This window comes from Zeus faber, assembly GCF_960531495.2.
Source record: "Zeus faber genome assembly, chromosome: 7".
Lineage (NCBI taxonomy): Eukaryota > Metazoa > Chordata > Actinopteri > Zeiformes > Zeidae > Zeus > Zeus faber.
In genome coordinates, this window is record NC_137203.1 from 28,751,018 (window position 1) to 28,774,671 (window position 23,654).

At 41.4% G+C, this 23,654-nt stretch overlaps 1 protein-coding gene across 1 annotated transcript in view; it reads right to left on the reverse strand.

Moving 5' to 3' along the window:
- The window catches only part of abca2 (ATP-binding cassette, sub-family A (ABC1), member 2), a 59,515-nt gene that overhangs the window by 33,956 nt on the left and 1,905 nt on the right, over positions 1-23,654 (reverse strand). The window contains exons 4-19 of the mRNA XM_080003409.1: positions 23,199-23,358; positions 22,077-22,205; positions 21,807-21,974; positions 20,813-20,909; positions 19,028-19,201; positions 18,162-18,264; positions 17,379-17,493; positions 16,932-17,122; positions 16,457-16,607; positions 15,392-15,596; positions 13,705-13,869; positions 6,924-7,104; positions 5,667-5,879; positions 2,743-2,939; positions 2,352-2,525; positions 378-574 (exon numbers count right to left, since the gene is read on the reverse strand). Of these exons, the coding sequence (XP_079859535.1) occupies positions 378-574; positions 2,352-2,525; positions 2,743-2,939; positions 5,667-5,879; positions 6,924-7,104; positions 13,705-13,869; positions 15,392-15,596; positions 16,457-16,607; positions 16,932-17,122; positions 17,379-17,493; positions 18,162-18,264; positions 19,028-19,201; positions 20,813-20,909; positions 21,807-21,974; positions 22,077-22,205; positions 23,199-23,358 (2,620 nt within the window). The remainder of the gene's footprint in view (positions 1-377; positions 575-2,351; positions 2,526-2,742; positions 2,940-5,666; positions 5,880-6,923; positions 7,105-13,704; positions 13,870-15,391; positions 15,597-16,456; positions 16,608-16,931; positions 17,123-17,378; positions 17,494-18,161; positions 18,265-19,027; positions 19,202-20,812; positions 20,910-21,806; positions 21,975-22,076; positions 22,206-23,198; positions 23,359-23,654) is intronic.

The window sequence follows — 23,654 nt, forward strand, 5'->3', positions numbered from 1 at the left end:
TCAATGATATTAGCTTACATAAGTGAAAAAAAAATCTTTAAAGAAAAAAAGTTATGTTAAAAAAACTTCTATCAAGCAAAATATCAAATAATTTTTATTGGGTATAGTTAGCTGTCAGGTTTATTGCATAATTTAAAAATATTCTATATATTTTTTCATCATATTTTTATTGAGCTGTCCTGTATTTATCTATAATCTAATACTCAGAAATCAACGTCAGTGAATTTATCCCAAAAGAAAAATAAATAAGACATAATGATTTCATTGATTGACAATTTTCTGTTATTTTTTTGAAGATCAGAGATGTTTTAGTTTTTCTTCTTTTTTCTTTGCAGTGTAACACGTGTACTGGCGTGATGGTGTACTGGCGAACGCACCTGGAACAGCCTCTCAAAGCAGCCCTTCTTGACGGCCTCGGAGGGCAGCACGTAGGACAGCTCCGTGTTGGAGTCGGACACCAGGAGGCATGACACCACAAACTGCCGGATGAACTGGGTGACCCTAGCCTCCGAGCAGGGGGAGAGAGACGAGGGTGGAGGAAGAGAGGAAGGAGGCTGCGGCTCGCTGCCCTGGTCTAGAGAGAGAGAGAGAGAGAGAGAGAGAGAGACAGAGAGACAGAGAGGGAGAGAGAGGGAGAGAGGTCCATGATGGATGGAGGGTGAGAAAAAGTGGGGACGTCGAGGAGAAATAGTGGGAGAATGAAAACTTCAGGGATAGGGCCAAGAAAATAAGGCCAGCTGTAAACCGCCATGGACGGAAGCTAGATAGAGATGGATGGAGGGAGGTATGGAGGTAATTTGTCATTGAGCGCGAGAAGAGGGTAGGGGGGTGTGACTGCCAAGGCGTAGTTGAAACATTGCTTTGAAATCTCTCTCTCTATCTATATCTCTATCTCTACAAGTAGCATTCTCTATCTCTATTTTAATAAGTTTATTGATTTGGTTCCATCTTATTCATTCATTAAAAATGTGTCTGTCTTCAAATAGCCAACAATGTCGGTTGTCACGGTATCACGTCTCGGTGTGCTTTTATTTAGGGTATGTATTCTTGAAACCAGTTAATTTACATCCCAGCCGTCTGAATCGGAATAGTATGTTTCATAAACAAATAGTATGTTGCAACATGCAAACTGAAATCATTCAGGGGCGAATTCACAAAAGGATTGTCTGGCTTTTGCGGCTGCTAAACCAGCGCAAATAACAGAAAAAGCACCTGCAAACAGTAAAATGCACCCCTAACTGCGCTGCCACCCAAACAGTGTCTCGGTGCACCGGTGCTATTTGGGTGTATTTAAAGGAGGTATTTTTAATACATTTGGCTCAAAATTTGCCTCTTTCTATGCAATTGAGCCTTGTTGCAAAAAATGTCCAATTCACAAATACTGGCACTAATATCCACACGTTAAAGTGAAACTATTACTCTCTGCAGAGAGTAATAATTTAAGGTGATAATAAGGTGATAATTGAAGTGCATTTATAAGGGGTGTCATGGTGAGACTTTCCGGTTATCCGATCATTATATTTTGCTGTTATTATTATAATTATTATTTTAATTAATTATTATAATTACTGTCACGGAATCTGAAGGTAGAGGAATGGGCAGCAGTCCATGGTTTTCGAGCGCACTCCTAAAGAAATTTGTTGAAACTTTGGATAATTTATTGTACAAAAAAGGTGTTACAAACGCTGACAAAAGAGGTTCTATTATTCCACTCAACAGAACATATACGTATAGAAAAAATAAACTTAAATTTATAGGGAATAGTGATAAAGTGGTCAAAATGGCATTGAACCACAGATGGCATCGAACCTCATTGGGCCATGGGCACGGGCTTTTGCTGTGCAGTGGCCCAGAACTTGGTATAAAAAATATAATGAATTAACTGTCATAATTTCTACATTGTTATATCAAAATTCAGTGAGAACTACAAAAAAAAGTTAAAATTTCAATATATATATATATATATATATATATATATACACACACACACATTTTATTCATGTAATAAATGAATTGTGTAGGAAGAGTATGTTTTATTTGAGATTTACTCATACTATTTAAATGTTTTATAGTCACTGCACATAAACCAAAATATACTAAGTAATACCCAGGATCCCCTGACCCCCCCCCCCCCCCCCCCCCTCGTGACAGGGTTTCCATTATGACCCCCTGTCAGTTTGAGTTGGCAGTTTGATCGTCAGGGTTTGCAGATACCAAGATACCAACAGATGTGGGATTTGAAATTAAACATTGAGAGGAAAGTTACGTCTTGTGACCTGAGGGTTGGCAAAGTTATCCAAGTTATCTAAAAAAAAATCCCATACATAACACATACATACACACAGACATACCGAGGCCTTCGCTCTGCTTCTTGACCAGAGTCAGCTTGTATCCGTCCCCATAGGTGCTCTTAAGGAACAGTGGTGAACCGCAGCACTTGAGCTTCCCGTGGGAGATGATGGCGATGCGATCCCCGAGGAGGTCAGCCTCGTCCATGTGGTGGGTGGAGAGCAGGATGGTGCGCCCTGAACAGGGGGATTAGACAGATCTGAGAGAGTACCAAATCTGGGAAGGGATCATTAATTATGTGGATTTAAGGACCAAGCAGTTAAAGGGGTTCATTGTTCCTTTCACTCCGTGAGAAATGTCTTATGAGTTCCAAAAATAGGATCACTTTGGTCTCCAAGCTCACTATTGATTTGGGAGTCTGATGATACAATAACAATCTGGCTCTTCACTCACCCTGTTTGTACTTGAGGATGAGGTCCCAGATGGCCCTGCGGGCATAGGGGTCTACCCCCGCTGTGGGCTCGTCCAGGATGATGGCCCTGGAGCCGCCCACGAAGGCGATGGCCACTGAGAGCTTCCTCTTCATGCCCCCCGATAAAGTCTGCACCAGACTGTGGCGCTTGTTAGATAACTCTAGGTCGATGATCATCCTGAACAGGTGCGAACACACACACACACACACACACACACACACACACACACACACACACACATACAAATGCAAGAGCATGAGGTGTTTCACCCTCCCCCTTCTCTCCACCTCTGGTGTATCACTTACAGATTGTTTCCATTCATTTCATTTCAATTTGCATGGCCTCAGATCTACTACAAATTGTCAACACGTCTCTTCTCTCAGGTTTCTTCCCACAAGGCCCTGAAAAATCATCAAGACACTCATAAAAACTAGGTTAGAAAAACAATCTAGACACCTCACTATATCAAACCTCCGCTTTTAAGAAAAATCATTGAAAACGATGTATTTCAACATCTGAACAATTTCTTGGCACTACACAACTGTTTTGATGTCTTCCAGTCATGATTTCAACCACACCACAGCACTGAGACTGCTCTTGTTAAGGTCTTCAGTGACATCCATCTAAACACAGATAGTGTCAAATTTCAGTCTTAGTATTACTGGATCTCAGTGCTGCATTTGACACAGTTGACCACAGCATATTACTAGACTGGACAGGGACTACTTTGTGTCTATAGGTAATTACACATCTGAGCGTACAAAAATGACATGCAGAGTTCCCCAAGGCTCCATTCTGGGGCCTTTTCTTTTTTACATCTACATGCTCCCACTGGCTTGAAGGAAACAACAAAATATGTTACCTTAATTAAGCAGACGACACCCAAATTGACATAAGCATATCACCAGGGGACCATGGTCCATATACAATCACTGATCAAGTGCATTGAACAAATCAATGTTTGCATTTGCCAGAATTTTCTCAAATTAAACAAAAACAAAACTGAAGTCATTGTTTTTGGAGCTAAGGAAGAACAACTTAAGCCAGCACTCCAATTTAATCTGTCATGTTAAAAAGCCCAAACCAAGCCAGAAATCAGGATGTTGTCATGGACTCTAACCTTAATTTCAACATTCACATTAAAACAATTACAAAGTCGGCCTACTATCACCTTAAGAATATATCAAGGATTAAAGGACTTGTCTCAGGAGAATTTGGAAAAACTTGCATGCAACCCCCTAACCCTTTCCATCCAGGTATTTATTTTTAGTAGACTAGACTACTGTAACAGTGTCTTTACAGGTCTCCCCAAAAGATCGATCAGGCAGCTGCAGGTGATTCTGAGTCCTCACTAAGACCAAGAAAGTGGATCATATCACTCCAGTTCTCAGATCTTTACACTGGCTTCCTGTCCGTCAAAGAATTGATTTCAAAATAATACTGTTGGTTTATAAAGCACTGAATGGTTAAGGGCAGGGGTGCCCACTCTTTTTCGGCTTGCAAGCTACTTTTAAAATGACCAGGTCAAAATGATCTACCTTTATTAAAAATGCTAAATATATTTATTTATATGTATATACTGAGTATACTTCTACTACAGCTTTGAGGACAGAAGTTGCACTACTGAACTGAACTGATCATGTTGACCACGGTTTAGTCTTTTCCTTGCAGATTTATTTATTTATTTATTTATTTATTTATTTATTTTGAATGGCGTGCGATCTACCCGCACTACCTTTGCGATCTACCAGTCGATCGCGATCGACGTATTGGGCACCCCTGGTTTAGGGCCAAAATACATTCTGATCTTCTGCTACGTTGTGAACAATCCAGACCTCTCAGGTCGTCTGGGACACTTCTGCTTTCTGTCCCCAGAGTCAAAACTAAACTTGGAGAAGCAGCGCTCAGTATTTATGCACTACATATCTGGAACAAACTCCCAGAAAACTGCAGTTCTGCTGCAACTCTCACCTTTTTTAAATTAAGGCTAGGATTTTTCTGCTTGCCACTGCCTTTTACTAACCCTAATTTGCTTTATATTCATTTCTTGCATTGCACTGTTACTTTTATGACTTTATTTTATGCATTCTGTGTCATTTTATAATGTGTTATTTATTTTAATAATGGGTTTCTTTTGCAGTTTGTCTTAATGATTCAGATTTTTTATGTAAAGCCCTTTGAATTGTCTTGTTGAAATGTGAATACTAGTGGTTTCGTGTGCACTGTATTATAACAGGTTCGGCCTATCTGAAGCGGCGATTTCAGATAACTGAAAAGATCTCCAGACCGGTTCTCTGGGGCTAGGATTTCGCCTTCACAAGTTAAATTCTGGGAATTCTAGGAACCTATTCTGGGAATAGGTGAAATAATTGTTAACAAAGTGTAAAACAAGGTTTCATTGATTTATGCACTGTAACTTTTATGCATTCTATTTATTCTATTTTTTTAACTTTGTGCATTCTATGTCCTTTCATAATGTGTTTCTTTTGCACTTTGTCTGCATGCTTTTGCTGTTTTATGCAAAGTGCATTGAATTGCGTTTTTGTTGAAATGTGCTATATAAATAAACTTGCCTTGCCTTTGTAATTTTGAGTTATCAAATTAGTTTTTTCTATGCAATACGTCGAGTCCACAGTTACCGGAATAAATATTTGACAAATTACAATGACATAACGTAATTTCTACTAAACTTATGTTTGATTAGTCACAACATTCACTTTCTTTCTCCATAATTGACACTAGCTAGTAGCCTAGGTTATCCTTAGTAGCCTTTGTTTATCACCGTTTACCATGGTTGCCATTTGTGGATGTTATCTACAGAAATAGACAAGATGAGAAGAGCAGAAGTGCAGACACGTATTCACATATTTACCACCATCCTCATGTGTCAACCTCCCCACTCACTTGTCCATTTCCTTGCGAATGTCCACTTCGTCCATACCCTTAAGCCTGGAGTAGAACCACAGGTGCTCCTCCACACTCAGCTTGTCAAACAGCACGTTGTGCTGCGGACACATGCCCAGGTTCTGGCGAATTAGTTCCATCTCCGTGCGGATGTCATGACCATATATGGTGGCGGAGCCAGAGGTGGGCGGGAACAGGCCGGTCAGAATGGACCTAAGTTGCAGTAGGAGAAGTCAGTTCGCTCAGGTGTCATTCTGGGTTTCTCTCCTTAAATGGGGATCTTCTATCTCTTCGTTCGATCGAGATCTAATGCTGACTTTACAAAGCCAGGCAACTTCCTATATGGCTAAACTCGCACTGTAAATCAACTTTGTCTCAACTAATTATCGTTGTCGAAGACTCTTAATCACGCTGTGCCCATATTAAACAACTCAAGCATTGTACTGTATTTTTCTATACTCTTCCTTCTCCAAAGACGGTGAGCTGCCATTCATTGGAACACTGCAACAAATCAATGTCTATGCACTGATGCATAGTTCTATTAATTCTTTATCTTTCATATCTTGTTCAGTTTTTCCTCCCTGTTCTCCCAGAAATAATGTATCTTTAGTTTTTCTCACCATGTTTGCTAGCAGTAGCTTGCTGATTAAGCAGAGTCACACACCCATAACATTAAACATGTATAATATTATATTCATTGTCGTACAGGGCAGAGATTGATTTATTGGCCAATTTTTGTTGTCTGTGCTGCGATTGTTAGCCTTATGGATTTTCTCATTCAGAACAGAATGGGTACTCCGTCTCCCCAATGATAACACCATAGCTGACAATTACAGCTTTCTAAGAATAATTTACTCCCCTTAATCTAGCATCTTAGTTCCATTGTAAACCGTGTCTGTAGTTATTTTTATGGATATATGTGAGTTGAGTAAAAAACTCCCACAAAACACAAACTCAAACACAAACTCCCCCACAAACACAAATATAAATGGACGACAGTTATGCCAGGCTCAGATTACACAACTTCAATGCTGATTTGGCTTCTGCAGACACATTTTTGAGAATAGTCTGTAGAACATCTGTTTGGGCAGAAAATGTTCTTTACACAAAATTTCAACCCCACAAATTTGGACAAGCTTATGTTCAGACTTTTGATTAACAAGGACCTAGTTCATCTCAACCAGGTCCAAGTCAAACAAGTCCACCATGAATAGTCCATCACTAGGCGTTAACATACTGTACACTTTCCGCTCTTACATTGTGGTGGTCTTGCCCGCTCCGTTGTGTCCCAGGAAGGAGACCACCTGGTTCTCATGGAGGTTGAGGCTCAGCTTGTTAAGGGCCAGCTTGCTGCCCGTCTTGTACACCTTGGTAAGCTTGTCGATGCACACCACCAGCGGCAGGTGGCTGGGCTCCTCCTCGATACCCCGCATCTCCTCTGATGAGACATTCAGATAAGGACAAAAGATGACAAATATATATGCATTTTGTGCTCAAGCTCACTATTTCTGAGCTCTGGGACATTATCAACCCTCACATTTCTTCGCCAAGCTCTATGGAGCAATCAGACACTCACGGGTGAACTGAATGGAGTGGCTGTTAAGGAAGAAAAGGTTTCACAGACCAGACCAGAACACTGACACTACTCTGACAGTACAATAGCTCAGAGGTAACCATGGGTTAAAGTGAAGACGGGCCTGTCAGGGATGATTACGTGAAGGTGTGATAAAGGAACGATCATCATTCATTCTGTTAAAATAATATGTTTGTCACAAGTACCTGATGATAATCAGGTTTTTACAGAGGCATTGCATAAAACCTAGCAAAAATATATTCAAGGATCATTAGTTTTGCATCTATCATAATCAAGCAGGTACAAGCGTTCATTTCACTGAGTTAGAACCGTATAAAAAGTTCCAGAAAGGGCATCACTGTAACGTGTCGTCTTAACAGGACTAAAAGCAATGGATACAAGAGGTATAAACAAGAGCTAAAACTCGTTGTGGTATGTGGATGGTGTGGTTTGAGCAGCCACAAATGTCCTGGGTCTAGGAAATTGGGCCCAGGATCAGTGTGGCTGTACACCTGTTGCTCATTGGTTGGGCTAATGAGCAACAGGTAAAAACCCCATCCCAACACACACACAGGAGAAGAGCCCTTGTCATGACATGCTGTCCATCTGCTCCAGGGCTTGTTCTATCTAGCCCCCTCTCGACAATAAACTTGTGTTTTCACAACCCCATTGTCCCTCTCTGTGCTGGAGGGCCCTGAATACGCCACTCGGTTGGAATGTGGTTGGTGAAACTGCCACAGTGGCGCGCAAACAGGGACTCTCAGTGGCTGCTCTCTCCCGACTGGCAGCAGCAGCACCCAGGGGTCCGGCGGAGGACTGGGGGAGAAGCAGCCCCAGCAACCACCATGGTTAACCGCCTACAGCTGGCTGCTCCGCCCAGCAGCTAGCTGCTCCGCCCAGCAGCTACAGCCCAGGCAGTACAGACAGAGAACGTTCATTCTCCGGAGGCAGAGAATGAAGGACAGGTTGAAAATTATCACACTGATTTAATAACATTGGGTCGCGCGAGCATGACTTAACGTATCTGGAACAGTCATCTAAGAGCCAACAGACTCATACGGACCTTTTCCATAAAGGAGTCTATGTGGGAATGACTACATACTACCATTGTCGGATATTTTTTATCCAGCAATGTTACGGATTCCATATGGGAAAGGGGCTAAACATATCAGATATGATATGTACAAGCAAATTGGATGGAGCAAGTCAAAAAAGAGATAAAAATCAAATAAAATATATGTACAAATATATAAACAGTTAACAGGGAGTAGTATTATGCATATATACAGTTACACATTTTAACAGCAGTGCAGTAACAATAACGGCAATTCTGACAGACAACTCTTCGATTAAATCTAAAATGACCTCTGTTTATTTAGCATTGTTTGAGTTTGGTGTCTGGGCTGTACTGCTAATCACTCCCAGTGAGGTGTACAGAAACCAGGCATGCTTCGTGAGCTAGCAATATAGGACGGATGAGCTTGAATCCCATCATTGATAGAAGAGTAGAGCCCAACAGATGGATGCAGGAGAGGTGGTGGGAGCACAGCAACATAGCAAGCAAGCAGGCAGCAAACCAGGAAGCAAACCAGGTAGGGCAGAAGGAATTGGCTGCTTAAATAGGCCAGCCCATAAGGGCGTGGAAGCTTGTGGCGCTGTTGAGTTGTCTGACAGAACTAGATGCACAAGCTACGCCTCATTATTGGTGTTGTGATATTATTAATAGTAAGGATTATAGCGCTCCGGAAGTTTGACGGTTGCTCTGTGTTGCTATGGATTCCACTTGCCATTTTTGTAGCATCACTTCCATTCTATTGCATAGAGAAACAGCTAAAATATATGAAATGTATAAAAATGGAGAACAAAAGGGAAAAAAGAAGGGTCCAGGTTTCACACAAAAGGGTTGCAAGATTTTCTGTGGCAGTTTTTCACCTAATAAGACTTCCAAGCAATCTTTCAAGTCAAAAATGCTGACCGAACTTCTTTCCACCGCTAAATCCAATGAGTTTGCGTCCTTTTTTTCTGATGAAATCAAAGGCATTAGTCAAGCGTCAATATTTCTGCTCTAAACTGTTTTTAAACCCCTTCTAAAAAAGCAAAGCTTAGATGCTTCTATCATTAACAACTACAGACCAATATCAATTCTATCCTTCATTAGTAAAATCATTGAGGAAGTTGTCCTCCAACAACTTAATTATTTCTTGGCATCAAGTGGCTGCTATGACCATTCCATTCAGGTTTTCAACCACTTCACAGCACCGAAACTGCACTTATCAATATTGTAAATGATATTGGTCTTAACACTGACTCCGGCAAAATTTCAATATTAATGCTTTTAGATCTCAGTGCTGCGTTTGACACCATTGATTGCTGCTGCTAGAGTTCTAACAAAGACCAAAGAATGTGAACATATATCACCAATTCTTAAATCCCTACATTGGCTGCTGGAATGTCAGAGAATTGATTTCAAAATACTGCTGCTCACCTATAAATCACTAAATGGTTTAGGTCCAAACTACATCACTGAAATACTTACACTGTATGAACCCTCTAGACCAGGGGTGCTCAATACGTCGATGCTGTGAAGCCATGGCTGAGGATTTAACCCAGCAACTTTGGAAGGACATCGGAGATTGCGAGTGTTTCTCACTGCAGTTGGACGAATCTACAGACGTAAGTGACACAGCCCAGATGTGCATTTTCATTCGTATTGTGTTTATAAGAGCTATTAATAGAACTGCCCATGAAAGAACAGACGCGAGGAGAGGACATATTTCAGTCATTCAAAAACTTTATCGAGAAAACCCAGCTCCCAGTGTACAAATTGGTGTCTATCACCACTGATAGAGCACCCGCAATGGTTGGCCGCTTGAATAGATTTATTGCCAAGCGCAGGCAGGACGATGCTTTCCCGGACTTCCTAAATTACCATTGCATAATCCACCAACAATCGTTATGCGCTAAAATGCTCAACATGAAAGAGATCATGGATGTTGCAACGAAGATCGCCTGTTTTATTCGCCCCAGATCTCTTCAAAGACGGCTATTTCGTGCACATCTGGAAAAGGCTGACTGCGACCGCTCTGAGTTGTTGTTACACACTGACGTGAGATGGCTTAGTCGTGGGAAATTCCTGCAAAGATTTCGAGAGCTCTGTCCGGAGATTAAGGAGTTTTTCCGTGTAGCTGGACATGCAGAATACACGCAACTAAATGACGGTCAGTGGCTGTAAGACTTGGCATTTTTAACCGAACTGACAAACATGTTGAATGACCTTAATCTAGAGCTGCAAGGAAAAGACAAAACAGTGATCAATATGATCAGCTCAGTTAATGCTTTCAAACGAAAGATGCAACATCTCTCCTCAAAGCTGCAGCGCCATGATTTGGCAAACTTCCAGAACCTGGCGTCAGAGCTGGAGATGCAAGGGAAGGCCTGTGTGCAACTTGACAGTGCACGCTACACAGAGCAGATTGACAATTGTCTGTCAGAGTTTGACAAACCCTTTCAAGACTTTTCTTTGCTCGAGCCAGTCGCTACATTCATGTGCTATCCTTTTCGGGAAGATGCTTAGGTTGATTCACTCGCATCAAAAATTGCAACACTGTTTCACCTGAACCCATCTGGAGTGGAAGATGAGATTTTGACACTACAAGCCGACATTGAGCTGAAGTCCAGAGCTCATGGACAGTTCTGGAACTTACTCACAGAGGTAAAGTACCCCAACATGAGGAAATGTGCTACCTCCTTGACTGCATTATTCGGCTCCACTTATTTATGTGAGTCAGCCTTTTCCCACATTAAGATCATTAAGTCCAAGTACCGTTCCACCATCAGTGATGAACATTTGGAAATGTGCTTGAGGCTGGCTGTCAGCAGCTACTGTCCGGACTATGCATCCCTGGCTGATTCAATTCAGTGCAAGTCATCAGAGTAAACTCAGGTAATGACAAAAAATGTACATAGTTAATTGTGTTGTGTTGTGCAATATTGGCTCATGCGGTCATGCATGTACATCAACATACATTGTAGATATAAAGAATCCTCAATATATTTATAAATAAATATATGTTTTGCATATTTGTAGTAGGTAGATCATTTTGACTTGGTCATTTTATAAGTAGCTCGCATGCTGAAAAAGTGTGAGCACCCCTGCTCTAGACTGCTAAGAAAATCTGGGACCAGTCTGTTAATTGTTCCCAGAGTCAAAACTGAACACGGAAAAGCAGGATTTAGCTACTATACAACAAATAGCTAGAATAAACTTCCTGAAGATTTGAGACTTGCTCCAACCCTGACTACTTCTATCAAGACTAAAAATGTTTATGTTCACCTTTGCTTTCTGCTAAAATGTGAATTACATTTCATTCTATCTTTATTCTTTATTTAAACGTAGTTACATGCATTTTTCATATCTTTATTGTTTTATTCAAATGTCTTTTTATGCATTCTTTTAAATCCTGTTAAATTTTTGTGTGACATGTCTTTTTATGCATTCCTTTAAATCCTGTTTTATTTTATTATAAGACATGTTTTTTAATGTGTAGCACATGGAGTCTGCCTTGTGTATGAAATGTGCTATATAAATAAAACTGCCTTGCCATGCCTAAAATGGCACCTTTGATCAAATATGTTTGACTTCCTGTTGGGCTTCGGTCATGGTGGCAATTTTTTTTTTAAGTCTAGTGATGTTACATATGTGTACCAAATTTCGTCAGTTTTCGTGGAAAAAAATTAATAGGTTGGAGTTTTTTTTAATTGTCAATGGGGCATGGCTGACTTGCCTCGCCCATGCACGGGACCCATATAATATCAAAGGCCGGGACTCACGTGTGTGCAACGTTTTGTTAGTTTTCGAGCATCTTCAGGCCCCCATAAAGCTGACACAAAAAAGGTGAAGAAGAAGAAGACGAAGAAGAAGAAGAAGAAGAAGAAGAACAACAACAACAACAACAAGAATAAACGGAGCAATAACAAAGTGGCAGAGGACCCATATAAATGAAGCAATAACAATAGGGTCCTCTCCCACATTCCGTGGACCCTAAATATAGCTGCAGGCAACAATACACAGGATCAAGTTTAGTTGTGTTGGGTGCGTTTCACAGTCTCCTGGGTTCTCTGAAACGCAGCATGATTTTCCAAGTTTACTTGAACGCAGCATGGGCTCCCCTCGGTTTCTCGTCTACTGGTTGCTCGTCTCGCTAAGCAACCAACCTTTGTGGAAATAGAGCTGCAATCTCAGTGACGGGTGGCCAACTGGTGCTATGTCGGAAGTGTCATTTTTTGTTGAATTTTTTCCTTTGATTACATTTTCAGTAAGTTATGTTTCCATGAAATACGAAAATAGTTGTGGTATTTCTTTGGGTAATTACCATTGCGTGGCTTCTATTTTCTGATGCCTCGCTGGATCTTGAATGCATCACTGAATCGCACATTTCAGTGTTTTCTAGGAATGAGTTGACAGCATTTTAAGGATTATTTTTTATTACTTTTTTCATTAATCCAGCAAAGTAATGTGGACCACGGATTTCAAATATCAATTGAACAGATCTACAGACATCTAGGACCATCTACAATCAGTACTCTGCAGTGTTTTCAGATGATTGTTTGGTGCCATGTCAGGCACTGGTGACGTAGTGATGCAATGACGCAGTGATGCAATGACGCAGTGACGACTCTCTGTGCCAAATTACAGTTTTCAGAGTTCGGGTGAGAGGCAGCATTACAACGAATACGAGTTACAATTTTCAGAGTTCTCATGGAATGCATCACTGGTCTGTTGTCTTGACTCAGGGCAGATCCTGCACGAAGCAACCAATGCACACCAATGGAGACTACAAGCGCACCTCGCCCCATGCAAAAGCCCCCCACAGATCCACAATCTGCACATATATAACAAATTGGATGATGATGTGACAAAGCGCCCCGCTCCACCACCCTAGATGCAGAACACTGGCATATTGCTGATACGCCAATGTTCTGCTACTTTCGGTAGTTTTGCAACAGTTTTTCACTTATTCCTGCCCCAACGATAGATAGATGTGGATCAAACTTGGACCACAAGATGTCTGGAATGCCCTGGATGAAATGACACCTTATTCATGTCCGTGGGTTCCGCATTTTTTGTGTGTCCGACGTTTTCACCTGGAAAAATGCCAAGGAGAAAAACACTAGAAAAACACTAAACACTACCATTATTATTAGGGGTCAAGCATGGAGTACCAATGGTAGTAATACTAATAATAATCACGATATATAATTATAACTTCAAATAAGATGTTGGATTGAAGTGGACTGGCGTGGAAGTGGAAGTGGATGCCACTCCAACACAGGGTCACAAACATTCTATAAAAAATTTGTTCTAATGACCTCAAAATCAACGGCCCAAGTCTACAATGTTAAAAAGCTACAGATTGGATTGGTTTCTGAAACAGGGCTGTCGGTGGGAAAAGGGACACCCTTTACCAGATCTCCTGTGCTCCATGGCGCACGCCTGGTCCTCCTCCATCACGCTCAGCCTGGCGGAGCCGCTGCCGCACCACGGCCAGTCCCAGGTCTCCACGCGGCCAGAGCCCAGCCAGTAGGACTTCTGCAGAGGGAAGTACCAGGGGCGAGGCAGCCCGTACATTCCTACGGGACAAGAGAGAGGGAAGAGAATTCTACAGTTTGATCAAAGAATGTAAAATTTTTGATCTAATGTTACGGTATTAGGACTGTTAATCAGGACGAAATGCATTGGACACCTGTTGCTCTTTAGACCAATCAACGAGCAACAGGTGTCAACTACACTGATTCTGGGCCCAATTACCTACACCCAGGACAGGTGTGGCTGCTTAAACAACACCATCCCAACACCACACTTATAAAATAATATGATTAAATACGAATAATTAATAATTAAATTGCCAGTGGAAACCAGGTGATCAGCCATTGATCACTCACTCAGTTAACAGATCATCAATCACACACCAGCAAAGAGACCTCTATAGATAGGCTCGCATAACAATGTCTATAAATATCCATAATACTAAATAATCTATTGTCAAACCTGCTTGGAGATGAATATGATGCTTTATAGCAGGCTTGTGTAAAGTTCTGGAGGCTAATTTAACATTCATTTAAAGCAACACTACAGTATGTAACTTTTTTTTACCTTAAAATAACAGCATCACAGAATCATTTTGATGGTTCTGACCTGTAATACAGAGAATGGCACCTCTTTCATTCCCACCAACCCCCGAATGCCTGTTCTTGCACTATATAACTTCTTACGCTTCACGGCACGACGTCACTCCTTTGATGTGTGGCTCCGGTAATTACCATTTCTTTGCCAAAAAACCCCAAAAACATACGTAAATTATAAACTTGCCGATCAAAATGTCCAGTAATAATGCTCATACAAAACGTAGCCACTCCAACTCCCCAATGGAGCGGATGAGATGGGCCAGTAGTGCTGCCATCCCCGCACATCAGCCCTCACTTTCATTGCGCCTCGGGGTTTGTTTCACACTCTGACTGCTATGTGCAAGCCAATCTGCGAGGCCGAGCACATCTGGTACCTACACCGGTGGCAGGGGGCCGATTCCCACGCCCTCTCTCGAACCGTGCTCGCTGAAGTGGCAAGGTCCGTGCAACGGGCGCTGTATCATAGGTGTACATTATATTCACGTTTGTGAAATGGATTCTTATTGAAACGTGACCGATAAGAAAAGAAGAAACAAAGAAGAAGGTCAGTCCCTTATCGGTCAGATCCTGATAAGGTTCAGATTTGAAAATAAATTATTTTCAGACACTGGACTGAGTTTTACGACAGTGGTGTAAAAGTGCAATTGCACTGTAGGTGCGCCAAATCCCAAAAACCAAAAGTTACATAGTTCTGCTTTAAGCTTGTAATAAAATATTAATAGTAAGCTGCATTTTTAAAGAAAAATTCTAACATATAAAAACAGAAACAAAATTATTTAGTTCAATATTTTTTATTTTAGTCTTTGTATAGTGCGTGGTGATGGTACCACACTATGGTATCTCCCCCTTGCCATTCAGAAAGTTCTGTTTGCTGTCTCCCATATACCATGTTCCATGTGAATGCAGCATGAGAAGCAAAACAATAATGATATTAGAGAGAAAGGAGGGAGGAGTGGCATGGTCCCACCTGGGTGCACAGCCTCGATGTACCAGGTGAGGACGCCGTAGACACTGGCGTCAATGATGAGCATCATCATGGATAGGCCCAGGTTGAAGTCGTCGCCCTCCACAGGCGATTGGCTGATGGTGCGCCACTGGATGCCCACGCCCGCCACCTCATACAGGGCAAAGTACTTGGAGCCCAGGCCGAAAGCCGTGGTGGACATTAGAGACTGCAGTAGGGTGATTTTGATAAAAAAAATAAAAATTGTTTATTTCCATATTCGATAAGATATATGTGTATATAATAATATATATAAATAAAATATAATAATATATTTTTTCTGTAGATATTGTTCACTAGATAGTGTGCCTCAGGCTAAAACAGTCGTTTACTAATGAGGACCCAGTTCAACATTTTTTATAACTTAATCATTTGATTTGATGGTTTAATAATTAGGGCTTTCGTTATTAAATCGACACATGATTCAATTAAATTGTACTGTTTCATATCAGATTTTTCCATTTGAAAATGTGTTTGTTTGGAAGTTATGCAACCATTTCCCTCTCAAATTAAATGCCACCACAGTCATGAATGAATTTAAATATTTAATTCCTCTATTAAATTGAATTGGTTCCATGAAATATTTGTATACTCAAAAAGTTGTTAGCAATTGTTTAGTTATGTTATGTATGTATGTTATGTATTAAATGTCTATATCTCAATATAGAATCGAAATGTGGGCTATCTCAATGATATCACATAGAATATAATTGTGAGCCTTTGTATCAAAATCGAGTCGTGAGATGCTGCCCAATACCCAGCTGTATTAATAATTCAAAAAGGATAACTCTATTGCCTTCTGCAACATGACAATCCTCTGCATGCAAAAAAAAAAAGATCCTATTGGTACGATTTCTTTTTGATCAGACTTTGTATACCCAACAAATACTGGTATACTTAGGCACACAGGTATACTTAGGCACTCAGGCAGTCAGGGACAGGTGTATCTGGGGACCTAGGCACTTAAGTGTAAATGTTCGATCGTTTCTTTAACATATGCCAAATGATGGCGGGAATAAGGGTTCTTACGGCGATGCACTTCTCGAAGGCGGTAATCTTGTCGTGGGCCACCTCCTCCCTGATTGCCACGTACATGTAGGGCACGTAGCTGAGGAAGTAGATGATGCCCCCACAGGCTGACGCCAGCTTGGCCTTGGAGTAGATCACGGACACCAGGAAGCTAAGAAATATAAAATGAAGGGAGAAAAACGTGTGATTTGTAACTTCATTATGGACAAAAAAAAGTCTCCCCGTTAAAAATCACTCATGCTGTTGCGGCGCAATGAGCCACAGCATCTGACATAAGAAACAGAGGACAGAGGGGGGGGTAGTAAGAGATGTGATTGGGGCTGCACAGTGTCAGTATAGAAAATGAACCAATGGGCCACTGTCTCTGCTTTATGGTCCAGCCATTGGACAATTATGTATATTTTGATTTATATCGGCCTCAAGGTGCACTGGCCCACCGGGAAAATACCAGTCCACCACTGATGGTGGGACCCACCAGAACATGATGGTGGCCACGGCGTAGATGGTGAGGAAGAGCCAGATGATGAAGGGGTCGCTGTGGAATAGCACACGGCCATACTTCAGGATGGCCGTCAGCGCTGTGACAGAGATGGAGAGCTGTACGAAGCCCGTGATGAACCAGGCCACCCAGTGGACTGCGTTGTTCAGACCCATCATCTTCATCACCTTTAAATGATCACATATTAAAATCGCTATACCGCCATTTGCATGTTGTTTGGTGAACAAACATGTTTCTACTTTGGCTCTCAAGTAAAAAATCAACAGGCGATATTAAAGGAACACACTGCAGCAAAAATACAAACAAAATTCTTTCTGCTTTCAGGAGGCATAAGTGAGGTGGTACAGCGTGAGTGAGATATTTGTGCGTCCAACATATATAGAGCAGAGAGAGTTTACAGACAGACAGAGAGGTGGTCCCAACCTCTTTGAGGCGGTGCTCCTTCTCGGCAACGATGTGCTGGATCATCATGGCCACCGAGTAGACCCAGGAGATGACCATGCACAGCGGCATCATGTGCTCGATCACAAACAAGAAGCTGGAGAAAGAGGAAAAAAATAGCCACGTGGGAATCAGTGAGGGATTAACCGATACCATCTGAGCCAGAAAATTGAACTATCCTCAGATGTAGGGTATTAAAACTTGGTCCATAACAGTTTTGTCTTCAAGTGGTAATCCGTAAGATTATTTAGTTGAAAAGATCTCATATTCGATACTTTATTTATCTATATGCTGTGCGCTGTTTCCATGGTCTTTCCCAGCAATAGCTATCCCCATCACCACAGGTCACCAAGAAAGAATATTTAAAAATCAATCGATCACGAAGGAATAATTTCAAGAAAAGAAAGAAGCCATCCTAGAGCCAAGACGAGGGTAATGTTGGAAAAATATGTTGCCATTTTGAATGCAATTCTGGGAGTTCTGGGACAGAGTGGATTGCCACTTAGTTGCAATTTGTTAGTTTGGGCACTATTTTTTTTTTTTCTTCATCAGAGACATCTAACAATGCTTTTCTTTGCCTGTCCTTTTCCTAATTAAGCAGAAATTCAAGTTATTTTCCTAATGTATACCCCATGTTTGATATAGGCATTGTGTATGGCGGATACTATCCGATAAAGATGCCCTATTTGAGTCTGGTATCAGTATTTGTGCATCCCTAAAGTCAACAAACACAGACACTCACATGGACCTAAAAAATGGTCTTACTCATCTCTGGTGTAACAGGGGTAGGGGAACATCTGAACGTAGTTGCCGGGCTCCACCACATCATGACCCACAAACGTGTTGATGATAGCTCTCTCCATCATGTCTGAGAGACAAGGGGACAGCGGAGAGAGAGGGCATCATGCATTGAAGGGCCTAAAAGTTGAGCGATCCAGAGAGAGCCCGACTGTAGAATCGGATTTCTCAAATAGCTGTCATTAGAAGTGACTAAACCCGGAGCAAACTACGGCGACAGTTATCGGTGAACCCTGAAAATAAATCACATAAAAGACCTTTTCGGGTTTTGTTTGTTTTTCTTGTATTTTCTCGCCCAATGAAAACCATTGGATGATGGAGAGTGCCCTGAACAGCACTTTGCGACATCAACTGCAGTTTATGTCCAAGTTGATCTCTCTGTACTTATTAACAAAACTGTACTGTCAGGCTCAATGTGTTATTTGAACGACTCCAAATCGAAAATCCTTCCTCCTCCGCCTCTTGAATAAAAGATGACTTGTGACCAGGAGAAAGTGCTTTGTATGCAGCCCTACGCTGGCCTCTTCCCTAGGTGCACTGACTTCAGGAATTCGCTGTGGTAAGCAACTTAACAGCATAAGTCCCCCCTAACCCTAATCAAACAAACTTAAAAAAAAACACGCTCCACAACGCCCGTTTCGCTTTCCTCCCGACAGCGTCGCATTTGCCACTTGATTTATGGTGGGTGTTTTTGCCGATCTGCACATTGCTCTTTTTAAAACGCCGTGCACCTGTATGCATTATATATTAATCCTATCAATTTCGCTGCACGAATATATTTGCAACACTCAAAGGCTCGCTGGTGATGGGTGTTCGATTCCCGTCACGCGCACCTTGTATCCACACAAATCCGTAGAGGAAGTAGAACTTCCCGCCCGTGTTTGGCCCCGGTCGCCAGTAAGCGCGGCGGATTTCGTTGGTCTTCTCTGTGAAGCTGGAGTTCTGGCGGATCTTGTAGATGACGTGGGGGGGCAGAGAGCCATCTCTGTTGGTCTGGAAAATCACACCTGAGGAAACGAGGCAGTACAGGAGATTATTCAGTTAAGCCACTGACAAATTAATTCATGTCAAATGAATCAATGAATCAGTCATTTCTTATGGAGAGTTGGAAACCGCCTGTTAAAAGCTGTGGCCTGAAAGCCAATGGTGCCAGTCAAGCTGATGTGAAAATTGGTATAAAACTAAGTAAGATATAAAACAATTATGTTATTAACGTTAACATTGGTCCAGAAATAGGCATTTTAATTATTTTTAATGGTCGATGAGAAACAAGAAATTCAGTTGATTAGTCGACTAGTTGTGACATCATCACCCCAACCCCCCAACATAGATCATAACCTCAGCCGCAGGTAAAAAAAAAACAGTTACCACGGTAGATGAATTATATTACTACTGTACAATAATAATAATTTAAAGAAAAGCTGTGCACCATTTCAATAAAATATTATTTTATGAAAAAGGGATATTTTTGATTTTACAACTTGATTTGTCCACTTGAGAGGGCAGAACAGAGACTGGCAGCTTGTGAGAAGTGCTGGTATGCACTAGTCACGATCCATGAGAGTAGTTAACATTATGGATGTGATTTGGATTGTGATATCAATGATAAGATAATAATGGTAAACGGAACATTGTGCTGTGATAATGTGATGATGAGAAGAATTAGGAAAAAAAGTCAGATTAAAGAAGAACATACAGAGCGGACACTGATAAGTGGGCGGACGAGAACAGATGCATTTGCAGTAGTGTTGAAAAGTTTGGCTCTTACGGCTCCCAAGCATTTCTTTTAACTATGAACTTGTATGAAATCATTTATTACACTACAAAAAAATAACATTATTTATAATGATTTGATGTGACTTAGGGACGTAACAGTATAGCGTTTTAAGGTGTACCGCGGTATCAAGCAACGGTTCTGAACTCTAAACCTTTCCCTGCAATAATGTGCCCACAGTATAAATTTATGTTGCAAAGTTGAAAATGCAAACTTTAATTCACCCTCACTTTATGTTGCTGCTGCGCAGTAGCAAATGGCCTAATGTTTATGTAATAATCCATTAAATGAGAAATATCGCCAAGCAATATTTTATGACGTGTGCTTTATGTTACTTGCGCCTGGAAGCAAGTGTTAACAAAGAGGTGTAACTCAACTCACAATTGGATTGGATGGATTGATGGAAGTCAACTGAAAAAATCAATAGTCTACATCACTGCTATGATAAGTCGACTAATCAATTAGTCGACTAATCATCCCTAGTTAGGGGTCACCATATTCACTATCAATAAATCTCTATATTCAACTATGTTTCATTCATTAATAATGGTAAATGTCCAGCTGAGCAAACTGCCCACTATCATGTTGTTGTAGTGGAGAAGACGATAGGGAAGACCAAGCTCTCCCATTTTAAATCATCAATTTAAATGAATCCACTACTACAGTGGCCACCAGGGGCAGAGTTTCAACAGTCGGATCCATTGTCGGACTAGTTAAATTAATTAACTAGGCTAAGAAATTATAGGGTAAATGAAGAGGCTGAAACATCTTTGACGGCCCGATCTAAGTTTGTCCCTCAAAGATGTTTCAGCATCTTTATGTAAACCAAAATCTGTTAACTTACTAGCGAACACAGACACGTTGTCCTGATAGGCCTGGTTTAGGGTGTAGTTGACGATGCTATCCTCATCAGGAAAGCCCTTGAAGATATCCACGCTGACCTAGAAGTACAAGGAGATATCTTGAAGATGAGAATTATCAGATTGCATGTCCACCCCGAATCACCCATTCCAACTTTCTTAAACTGAGGATACTTTTTGGTTGCAGTGAGAAATCGACCCGGTGGCAGTCCCCCTGTCCGTCTGGTTCTGGACCTGTCCTCACTAGTGGAGCAGTCCAGTGAGGTAGAAGACCAGAGACGGCGATAACGTTCCACAGCCGAGTAAACTTTTTAATCTTTAGGAATGGGGCACCTATTCTTCGCACAATTTGTTCCTGTTGCGGGGAAGGCTTCACAATCTGTATCACTGCAGTGTGGCTGTTTTGCGCCTGTATTGATGGGATACTGTTTCGATGCTTGTTCCTGTCTGGGCCAAACCGTCAATAGGGCTTCCGCCTCAAAAAAATGCCCCAACCTTGGCTCTGGTGTACAGTGTACAGTGTTGGGGGCACGGCTGTCTTTGATTGGATCTTGGAGTGCCTTTTCATGCACAATCAATATCCCTTTTATTAGTCTCATCTCAGTGAAGACTTTTGTTTAAACCTTGCACATGAAGATATTTTCAGACTGATTCTTTTGGGGTTATTCGGATGATGGTGACACCATGACAACATCATGTGCTCAACACTCAACCTCACACTCAACACATCATCAGTATTGGCATATACGTAACTGTATGGAAATGCAAAGTGTATAGGACCAAAATTCGGACAACAGACTTAAATACACATCAGTGACTTCAAAAATGTATTCTTCACTCCAAAACAGTAAAGAAACATCTCAATTCCATGACAATACAGTAGCACTGAAAGACAATGGACGATATTGTGGTTTATCCCCCATTCCTCAAGTGACAGATGGACTTTGTGTGGTTTTAGGTTGACCGACAGCTGCACACCTTAGACATGAAATGGGTCCAGCCGCAGGCGGCGTTGTCGATGGTGTCCAGCTGCTCTAGCAGGGTGGAGGTGTTGGGGAGGCTGTAGTTACCCTCCAGCAGGCCCTGCATCAGTTCACTGTCGGTGGTGTTCAGCAGCTCAGGGTTCCCTCGTAGCTCCTGGGACAACTGGAAGGAATATTTCAAATTAGGGCCAAACTTGAACACTGCTGCCTGCCAAATATGGTTCATGATCATAAACAATCTTGAGTGGGATTATATTAAATGTACCTGTTGTAGCCACGCCAGGTGGTTGTGAAGCTTGTCCTCCTCCAGGAAAGTCCTGAGCTGGGCAGAGATGTTGAGCCAGACCCGGGCGTAGTGAGTCACGTTCCCCACAAACGCGAACGTCTCGTTGGCCTGGTGAGGGTGTTACGATACATTACACATGTGTTAATGAAATCCGTCATTTGCCCATTCGCCATTTCTATGGATTTCTATGAACCCCTTTTATCTAGCTCACGTTGCTCTCTCCTCGTGGTATTCAGTCCACTCACTGAGATAAGGGATCTACAGTACAGCGACATTGGCGAAAGAAAATCTGTAGTAACCCATTTGAACTTAAAGAAAATCGATCGGCCTGCATGCTAACCCAGTAGCACACATAGACCCCCAGGTTCAGAGACACATCAATTAAGAAGTGAACTTAGTGGCTTACCGGTCAGGATAAATGCCCGGTGTTTGGGATATAAATCCCAAAACCATTCCTGCAAAGTGTCGTTCACTCCGTGGCTCCTCAGATAATTCAAATTGCTGTCACAGCCATGTCGTCATCTCCCCTTTCTCTCTCTCTCTCTCTCTCTCTCTCTCTCTCTCTAATTCCTCATCTGGCCTCCAGGTGGTGTACGACATGTTCGTACTATTGTCCAATATTTTTTCGTATATAATTAAAACGAATGATGGCTTCTTCCACGTCATCATATACATTTTCCAGCATAGCCCGTCTTCATCAGATGTAGTATGTCATTCTGGCACTTCGCATACTATTTAATGCATACTATGGCTTCAGACATACTAAATAACAATTTGGAGCACTAGATAATGCGCAAGTATTATCTAGTGGTATACCTGGCCCACTGTTATTCATATTGCTCCCTCATGCATTCTTTGTCTATGTTTAATAATTATAATTTGCATTGCATTACATGACATTACATCATTTAGCAGATGCTTTGACCAAAGTGACTTACTTTTGAACTTAGACCTTCCAAATATTATTGAAGACCAAAAATAAATATCTACTTCCGCAGTACTGTGTTTGTCACCACGGTGTCAGCAAACTGGCCCTACACTGTGACCCACCAGGGGGTCTCGAACCTTGGTTTTGAAATCCACTGATCAACCAGTACTAACCTTCTGGATCACTTTATCCACCTGGGAACCAATGGGGGAGTAGAGAATCTTTGGATTTGTTGTCATCAAATGCACCAACAGGCCCAGATTCCTTTGCTCCTTGCTGGTAAAGCCCAGGGAACTCATGTTGCCCTGCTTCAAAGCCTCTGGCTCGATGATCCTACGGGTCAGTTTCATTTTTAATTCAACCTTTAATTGTTTTTTTTCATCTTCACCTTTCAGTTTTATTATTTTATTTACATTGCGTCTTTAATGGTTTCATTTTTCCAAATTATTCAATCGAGAGCACCTTTAAACTACTGTTTTATCTTTTTTTCTCTTAATTGTCTTAACTTCTTCAATTGATTTTAATAGATTAGAAACATTGCAATTGTATGCAATAAAGGTGTGGGATAAACAGGTTCTGTTGTTGTTTTCTTTTTAGGTTTGCATAAAGTAGTTATGGAGAATACTTAT